The sequence below is a fragment of the Gastrolobium bilobum genome, unplaced genomic scaffold (genome assembly GCF_033153095.1).
Source record: "Gastrolobium bilobum isolate Gb01-03AN ecotype WA unplaced genomic scaffold, APGP_CSIRO_Gbil_v1 utg913, whole genome shotgun sequence".
NCBI classification, from domain to species: Eukaryota; Viridiplantae; Streptophyta; class Magnoliopsida; order Fabales; family Fabaceae; genus Gastrolobium; species Gastrolobium bilobum.
In genome coordinates this window covers 253,470-263,567 of record NW_026900059.1, presented here as the reverse complement: position 1 = coordinate 263,567, position 10,098 = coordinate 253,470, and the positions used below count along the sequence as shown (strand labels likewise).

Below are 10,098 nucleotides of genomic sequence, written 5' to 3'. Positions count from 1 at the left end.
GAGCAATTTAGCTCACAATGGAAATAAAGAAAATAGAGAAGAAGAAGAAGAATGAATCCATAGAAAAACATAAGAAAAGACTAAAAAGATGTTCTTGTAAGACTCTGTCACAGTCTTGCTCCAACAACTCTTCCTCCTCCAAGAATCTCTCTCTCTCTATATATATAAATGTGATGTGGTACTACCTTCAGTCATTCTAGCTTATTGAATTCGTAGGGTGGTCTTGTTTAAATAGAAAAAATGGTTGGTTACTTGGCCTTAACTTTGGGAGTGAAAATCCATGAATTGTACTGCTGCAGCATTATCTTATCCTTATTTATATGGCTGTTGGCACTTGATTGTATAAGATCTTGATCTTCTTGAATTTATTCTGCCAATATTATTGCTGATCAGATAAGAGTTTGTTATCCTTGGTTGTTGGGATTTAAGATGTGATTTTATCTTCAAAAATATCCCCATCCCTTGCTTGCTGGTGCTTTATCCATTTGTTGGGGAATAACTAACTTTTGAAATTTGAATTTCAATTGTTCCACTGTCCTCGCTATCATGCCATCCCGATTGCTATATCATTATTTTGTCAGCTTCTTTGCTACAACACTCGAGCGTCAACTTTTCCTACGAAGATAAACACTCAACAAGTCATATTTTCTTACACAAAACCAAGGAATATTGTCTCATTTTTCATACTTAGTCATCCCAAAGCACTTAATCATGGAAATCCAATATTCAGTTCAATTATCATGCAATTAAGATATTTTATATGGAATTTATGCAACAAATTCATTATAAAAATACCAAATTAACTCTCATTTGGGAGAGCTAACAACTTATGATAATATGAAAAATATAGTATGAATGACAATACGTAAGGAAAAATAAAAGGAAAAAGTTAAGTCACATAGTTATATAAGATACTAGTGATATTTTCAAAATTATTCTACTTATTATTTAAATATGTTGCGCTTTTAAATACCATATTGCATATTAACTAATCGGCTCGAAACAACGTTATACTTATTATTCATAAAACTAGCAAGGTGTAATGGGCCAAGTAGTGGGCTCAGATCATTTGGTATGAAGGAAGACAAAACCTATATACCTCAAGGATTACATCCTGGAGTAAGGCACATGTATCGTGGGCTAATGTTGGCAGGCCCATTGAAGTCAGCAACTAATATCATTTCCCTTTTATATTACCCAGTCCAATTTAAATTCCAGTATTACCATGTAACTCAGCTGAGAGTATAAGTATCGAAGTTAATGAAGTAATAGATAAGTAATATTCAGAAGAATTCTCTCTTCCCTAAATTCTCTCTTTCTCTCTATTTCTCTCATCTCTTCTTCTATCAGAAATGTATTTCCATCTTAAAATAAGCTCATATTACATTGGTGCTTTCATTGCTATTCCTGAACTATGGCTGACAACACACGTGTCTGTGACCTTACTAACCAGCTTCATATTCAAGAACAACAATTCGTCACACTCGAGCAGACTGTTGATCATCGCGTGGAAACTTTTGAGACTGCTCAAAACCAGCAATTTGAAGAGCACAATCAAAGTTTTGAGGCTGTCAATCACCAGATCCAGGAGGTATTCACCCTTTTACAGACAATGCTACAGCAGATCGCAAATCTAGGGTCCGGTTCTCAGGCGAGTCTCCTGGGTTCACCACCCGGACGTCCTGCTTCCCAGACGCGTTCCATGAAAATTGAATTTCCACGGTTTGGCTTGGGCGATCCTAGCCCATGGCTCTTTGCGGTGGATAGGTATTTTCGCTATCACCATGTTCCCGATCATAAGCGATTAGATCTTGTCTCTTTTAATTTGGATATGCCTGCTTCTTGTTGGTTCGAAGCTCTTTTTAGCAATGGTCAATTTCCAGATTGGCTCTCTTTTGTCACTATTATTCAGCAATGATTTGGCCCTTCTGAATTCGAAGATCCTTTGGGTTCTTTAGCCAAATTACAGCAATCGGGTTCTGTTATGGAGTTCCAATCAACGTTTGAGTTGCTTGCTCGACGTGTTCCAGCGTTAACACCGATTAATAGAAAGATCCTTTTCATTTCAGGCTTAAAACCCCACATCCGCCGTGCAGTTCTAGTTCACAGGCCATTAGATGTTACAACAACTCTTGCTTATGCCAAATTGTATGAAGAACAGTCAGCGGACAGTCAAAATGCTCGGCCATGGCAAAATCTTACTGGCTCCAATACACCTATAGCTGCCCAACCAATTACCTCAGTCCCTCCTACCACCAAAATCCCTCTGTCATTACCTGCACTTCCCATTAAACGCCTAACTCCTGAGGAACGCCAAGCATGTAGGGAAAAGAACCTTTGTTACAATTGTGACGAAAGGTTTGTGGCTGGCCACAGATGCAAGGGTCGTGCCATTCTCTTATATTTGGAAGGTACAGAAGATGAACCGCCTGACATTCTTGATAACCACACACAGGAAACTCCTCCTGTTGACACGCTACAACCTTTTGTCTCTGATGTTTCTCCGAAAATCAGTTACAATTCGTTGTTTGGTCATAGATCAGCCAATTCCTTCTGTTTGCAGGGATCAATTGTGGGTAAACCGGTCCAAATTCTGGTGGACGGCGGTAGTACTCATAATTTTGTAACACTCTGTATGGCTTTGTACTTGTATCTCACACTACATGTTATCCCTCCTTTCAAGGTTCAGGTGGGAAATAGTGATGCTCTCACTTGTTTAGCCATTTGTAAGACAATTACTGTTGATATTCAATCCAATTTGTTCACTGTGGATTTGTATGTCATTGATTTAAAAGGGGCTAACATCGTTTTAGGGGTTCAATGGCTCGCCACTTTGGGCCCCATTCTAACAGATTATGCTGCTTTCACTATGTCCTTTACTTATAACAATTCACAGGTTTTACTCCAAGGCATAGGCGCAGTTACTTCTAGCCAAGTCAGTTTGTCCCAATTGCATAAACTCATACTTCAAAACTCTGTCTCTTCATGCCTCATGTGCTTCACCTCACCAGAGATTTTACCCCCACCCTCTACACTAGTTTCAGGGCCTTCTAGGGAGTTGTCTACCTTACTGCAACAATTTACTGACAATTTTGCAGAACCTACCTCTTTGCCTCCAGACCGTGATTATAACCATCACATCCACCTCTTACCCAATTCCAAACCCATTCAAGTAAGACCATATCGCTACCCCCACTACAAAAAAAATGAGATAGAAAAATTGGTGGCAGACATGTTACACAAGGGCCTCATCCAGGGCAGTCATTCAGCCTTCAGCTCCCCAGTCTTATTGGTCAAAAAGAAAGACGGCACTTGGAGATTCTGGGTAGACTACCGTGCCCTTAATGCCATTACTGTGCAAGATAAGTTCCCTATTCCTACTATTGATGAGTTATTAGATGAGTTACAAGGGGCCACAGTGTTCTCTAAACTAGATTTGAGGTCTGGCTACCATCAAGTGAAAATGAACCCTGCTGACATGCACAAGACAACTTTCAGGACTCACTATGGGCACTTTGAGTTTGTGGTTATGCCCTTTGGGCTTTCCAATGCCCATTCCACCTTCCAATCCACCATGAATGCCATTTTTTCTGAATTTCTCAAGAAATTTGTCGTCATTTTCTTTGAAGATATTTTAGTCTATAGCTTTTCTCCAGAGATTCATGTGGATCATTTGACTGCTGTATTTAGCACCATGCGTTCTCACTCATTGTTTGCTAAGCTGGAAAAATGCGCATTTGCTCAAAGTGAGATACCCTACTTGGGTCATGTTATTTCGGGACAAGGTGTCACTCCTGATCCGGATAAAATTAAGGCTATAGTCGAGTGGCCAGTTCCTACAACCTCTACTCAAGTTCGAGCATTTCTGGGGATTTCTGGTTACTATCGGAAATTCATAAAAAAATATGCTACAATGGTCGCTCCTCTCACCGATTTACTATCCAAAACTGGTTTTATATGGTCTGAGTTGGCCAATCAGGCCTTTGAGACTCTGAAACAACTTTTGGTATCGACTCCTATTTTGGCTCTCCCCAATTTCTCATACCCTTTCATGGTGGAAACAGATGTTTCAGGTGTGGGTATTGGCGCGGTTCTATTACAGAAGGAGAAACCAATTACCTATTTTAGTCGCAAACTTTCCCCAACTATGCAACGACAGTCAGTCTATGTCAGGGAGATGTTTGCCATTACCTCCGCCATCAGCAAGTGGCGCCAGTATTTACTGGGTGCACCTTTTATTATACGCACGGATCATAAAAGTTTACATAACCTGATGAACCAGGTTATTCAGACCCCAGAGTAGCAACAATTCCTTTCTAAACTATTGGGGTTTACTTACACAATTGTGTATAAGGCGGGAAAGACCAACACAGTGGCCGACGGCCTTTCTAGACCGTATGTTGGGGGCTCCGCGAACCAGCTACCCTAGTTTATGGCCATTTCTGGCCCATACTTCATTATACTCAGAGGTTAGAATCAGAATACAAGTCAGATGAGTACTCTACGCAGCTAATGGATCAATTACAAAATAATCCTACAGCTCTAACTGATTGGCAGTTCCACAATGGCCTTCTACTCCACCGGTCCTGCATTTTTCTTCCTACAGGGTCTTCTTTGATTCCACACATCCTCCATGATTTTCATACCTCAGTGCAAGGTGGGCACTCCGGAGTTCAGGCCTGCATCCATCGAATTCATCGGAACTTCACTTGGAAGGGATTGCGCAAAGACGTTAAAGAATATATACACAACTGTGAAACATGCCAAAAATTAAAAGCTCCTAACCACTTGCCTTTCGGACTACTGCAACCGTTACAAATACCAGACACCCTCTGGGCTCACATCAGCATGGATTTTATCACCCATTTGCCCAAATTTGCCAGCCACACTGCAATCTTGGTAGTTGTTGATAGATTCTCCAAGGCCGCTCATTTTGTTCCTCTTCCTGCTACCTATTCAGCAGTGATAGTTGCCCAATTTTTTTGGGATTTTATCGACAAGCTTCATGGGCTTCCCGAATCCATTGTGACAGATCGCGATCCCATCTTCCTCAGTGATTTTTGGAGATCTCTTTTTAAGATGCAAGGTACAAAGTTAAATTTTAGTTCCAGTTACCACCCCCAATCTGATGGACAAACCGAAAGGGTAAACAAATGTTTGGAAAATTACCTTCGAGCGTTTACTCACGCTCATCCGTCAACCTGGTCCAAGTTCCTAAGCCTGGCCGAGTATCATTACAACACATCCTTTCATTCTTCCACCAGAATCACACCGTACCAGATCATGTTTAGCCGTCCACCTCCGAACTTGTTAGCTTACTGTTTAGGAACTTCCTCCAACGACATTGTTGACGTTACACTGGCTGACAGACAGTCCCTTTTGGGAACATTAAAGGAGAAACTTTTCAGAGCTCAACAAAATATGAAAGCTCAAGAAGATAAAAGGCGAAAAGATTGGCACTTTACCTCTGGGGAATTGCTTCTAGTCCGTATGTAGCCGTATCGACAGCTCTCTGTCGCTCGCCGATCTTCCCAGAAGCTCGCCCTTCGCTACTATGGACCGTTTGAGGTTGAAGAAAGGATTGGCTCAGTGGCTTATCGGCTAAAGTTACCACCTTCAACACGGATCCATCCGGTTTTCCACGTTTCTTTATTGCGACCTTTTCACGCAGGACATAAGTATAAGGTTCATCCTTTACCCATGGCTGACAAAGAAACCCCACTCCTGCACTTTCCATCTGCTGTGGTTGGATCTCGACACATTTGGAGGAAGGGGGAACTGATACCACATGTTTTGGTTCAGTGGCAAAATTTACCAGTGGAAGACTCCACTTCGGAGGACCGGGCTATGGTGTTGAACACCATAAGTACAGACCTCAACCGGATGACGATGATAGGAGCAAAGGAAGAAGAAAGGCTCAGTGGAGAGACTGAACGAGAAAACGTGCAAAGGACCTCTCTGACCAACTCACCCACTTCACCTCACATTAATGTCCAACAGCTACCTAGGACAACTCAACTGGTTCCCACCTCGACGATCCAGATCATTCCCTCTGCAACATCTCAGCCCTTGGTTGCTCCTGATGCACTACAGCTGGAACCCACCATCCCTTTTGATCCAACGTCCCAGGTTTGTTGCTGTCGTGGAGAAGGGATCTCAATCGTTCGATTCCTACCCATCACCAGAGTCGTTCCCAGCCAACCACGCGTCCTTGCCATTACGACTTGAGGACAAGTCGGATTTTGCAGAGGTGGGCAATGTAATGGGCCAAGTAGTGGGCTCAGATCATTTGGTACGAAGGAAGACAAAACCTACATACCTCAAGGATTACATCCTAGAGTAAGGCACATGTATCGTGGGTTAATGTTGGCAGGCCCATTGAAGTCAACAACTAATGTCATTTTCCTTTTATATTACTCAGTCCAATTTAAATTTCAGTATTACCATATAACTCAGTTGAGAGTATAAGTATCAAAGTTAATGAAGTAATAGATAAGTAATATTCAGAAGAATTCTCTCTTCCCTAAATTCTCTCTTTCTCTCTATTTCTCTCATGTCTTCTTCTATTAGAAACGTATTTCCATCTTAAAATAAGCTCCTATTACACAAGGTGCAGTGCATACAATATTATACGATTCGTGTTTGGATACTGACTTCAAAATTAATTACGGAAAATAAATTTTTTGCCATTTAGTTAAAATTCCTGAAGTGAAAATCTATACATAGCTAAAGATCATAATATATATAGGTATCAATTTTATAACAAGCTTTTTGACTGAAACATGCTGTGATGTCAATCGAAAACTTCATTTTTACTGATTTGTCAATGAAATTCTCTGCTAAAACATCGAAAATTTCAGTTGTACTGATTTGTCAATGAATTTCTCATATGATACATATTACCACTTGGTAGTTCAAAAGGGCTATTAGTCTACTACTAGCTACCTATTTGCTGAACAATTTTTCTTTTCTTTTTAAACCGATAGTGCATAGATCTCATCATACGTTCGTTAATTATGAACTGCAGATTCAATATGTTATTTTAAAATTTGGGATTATGATAATTTCTTACTGACATTATAATTTGCAAATAGCCAGAGCAAAACTAGTCTTTGTTCCCAATTTCCCCATAGAAATTCTGTTTGGTTTGTTTCTGTATAAATTTCTGGTTGCAATGTTTTTCAATTTAAAATCAGAAGAGTGAATTACTAACTAGTGAGTGGCTACACCTTGATGTCCACGCTCTCCTTGCTCGCGAGGTTTCTTCCTGGGGAAGTTCCCATCTCGTACAATGCCACCGAATTAAATGCAAACGATAGTCAACTCTAAGTAACATGACAAATGATATTTTTATTGCTACCATTAGCTGGCTGTCATTTTCCCATATGGAAAGAATTTCAGATATTCTTCTTGACTTTGTCGATATCAATAAACGATTCGAAATGACTCCACTTTCCCATTATCAACTTCTGAAGATTATTTGCAAATAGAGTTGTCATGTAAAGCGATCACGATATTCAACTTGAAGAAAGAAGACTAATGACATTTTTTATTGATACCGTTAGCTGGCTGTCAGTTTCATTATATCTAATTTAAATACGATATTCAACGCTCATAAGAGACAAATGGCATTTATTGCTCTCTTTTTATTACTTGTAATTTTCAAGTACACTTATATAGGATATTTTCTAGGAAGATGCACATGTTTATACGGATATATCTATTGAAACCCAAAGATTACTTACATTCCACCTTAGAGCAAAAGAGCATTGCGCATTGTTTGTCTTTTCGGTTCCTGTCTGAGTCTTCAATCAACTCTTTACATTGCAGTTTATACAACACAAAAAACTCCCCCCCAAAAAAAAAGAAATAGAAAGAAAAAGAGAAACAAAGGTATGTTTGATTGTGTATGTGTTTTTTTATTTTCAAAACTGTTTTGTAGAAATTTGTGATATGTTACCGAAAGTTAAAAATTAAAATACAAAACAAAAATAATATAGATATATTTTTTAAATTTGATTCTAAAAACTAAAAAACAGTTATAATTTTTAGAACTATTTTTATAAAATAAACCTTATCAAATAAGTTTTTTTTTTTTTTTTTTTTTTAAATTAAAAAACTGTTTCTAAAAACAAAATTCAAACGGGCTTGCCGATTGTTTGAGATTTCTTTTACTTTGCAGATTGATTCTTATACATTTGGTTTTATTTTTGAGTCATTAATTCTTCATTTTTATCTTTTAGATTCTTTGTTTGAATTATTCTTTATAATTTTCTGCTTTTCAGCTCGCACAACCCAAGAAACTGAAGAAGAAAAAATGTTGCTGATTGTTTGTGTTTTAGTTTGAGTACTGACATTTCCCTTTGAGATTTGTCGTTTTAATTCCAGGTTAGAGTTTCTTGTTTTTGAGCTCATAAACTCCAGAAAATCCCAAAAAAAAAAAAAAAAAAAGGTAAACGAATTGGAGTTTGAAGTATAGCATCTGTTCATTAATTTGAAGTATTGGAGTTTAATCAACAAGTGAGAAGAGGTCAGAGTTTGTTCTCCTCAACTTAGTTATGTTGTACATATCTAGCTGCTTAACTGAAGGAGATTAAAACCTTTAATCCATGCTGGTACTCTGTTAATTTATGATCATAATATTATTATTGTTATATTTGTTGCAGACTACTTAGTTTTTGGTTCTGAAGTCATTTACGTCACCGTATTTGTTAAAGAACATCAACATTGCCAATCAACTACACCTGAGTCTGCTTAGTTGCTCCATTCATACCTGTAAGAGGTTCGTGCTCTTTAATTATTTGTAACATGTTTGGAAATAAATAAATTTTAAAAATTAAAAACAATTTTAGTCCTAAAATTGAGTTAATCTAAAGTAGCTATTATTATTTATTTGGTATGTTTTGTCAACACTTAATCCTGACCTAGCCATAAAAGAAATAAATTTAATTTAATAATAAAAAAATTGAAATATATATATATATATATATATAATTAATCAAAAATACTTATTTAGTTGGCATTTTTTATTTATTCCTTTGTAACACACATCTTTTATCTAGTTTGTGTTAGCATTGTGACTTTGTTTGAATTATTCCATTTTGAAACAATTTTTTTTTATTATTAATTAGCTGTTAGCGTTCACTTACTTATGTTGTTGTTTAATCGGAAGAGATCATGTTTGATATTGGATCTATCTATTAGTGATTACCTAGGGAGGAGGTGATCACAGGTGACGACGACAAATCACTGATGTAAGGATCCAATGTTTGGTGGTGCATATGCAATGAATATGAGAGTTAGGATTTTAGAAGTGTATACTTGAGGAATGCACCTATGTATTTATAAGAGAGGTTATCTTTTAAAAACCTGACCTGTTTAATTGGTGGATGGTGGAGAGTTCATCTGCGAAGACCTGTTTAATGGCTAAAAAGGAACCCCTCAATGTAGACCCTCTGAAAGCCTCTTGTCCAGTCCATGGAAAATTCCCCAGAGTTTAGCTCTAAGGGGCGTTTGGTACAGGAGAAATTTTTATTTGTCCGAGAATCTCAATTTTCAAAAATATGATTTTTACATTCAGTTTACCATAATATCTAGAAATTTAAAATTTAGAAAAATTCAGTTTCCCGGGAATCCGGCCAAATGCCGTGTACCAAACGCCCCCTAATTGCATTCCTGTGACCAATATTCCTGGACACTAGCACTGTTGTCCCGGATCACATGACCTCCATAGCTTGAACTCAGCCCACCGTTAGCAGTAGAGCCATCTACGTTGACCTTTACCCACCCTGATGGAGGATAAACCCAGTGGACAATGCTTTCCTTCTCAATGCTGGAGATAGAATAACAATAATAGATAAAGTACAATAGAAATATAAAAATTTCACTCAAGAACAAAATATTGCAACACTAATCTCTATTTCTATTTCTCACAAATCCCTCTTTTATTTTTCTTACAAGTGTTTCATCTCACAAGTGTTGTGTTGTTGAGAATTTCAATTCCTCTTATATAAATTGTTGAAAATTTAATGGTATACTCTGATACCACTTGTTAAAAATAGGATAAAATAAATATGAGAAAAAGATGAACTTTTAATA

General features: G+C 37.8%; 1 protein-coding gene across 1 annotated transcript; it reads left to right on the top strand.

Moving 5' to 3' along the window:
• The first annotated feature begins 1,414 nt into the window (after positions 1–1,414).
• On the top strand, positions 1,415–6,228 carry LOC133295092 (uncharacterized). Its single transcript, XM_061493888.1, has 4 exons — positions 1,415–1,844; positions 1,941–4,282; positions 4,468–5,145; positions 5,497–6,228. Exons 1-4 carry the CDS (start codon positions 1,415–1,417, stop codon positions 6,226–6,228), a joined length of 4,182 nt encoding a protein of 1,393 aa, XP_061349872.1.
• Positions 6,229–10,098: the final 3,870 nt, after the last annotated feature.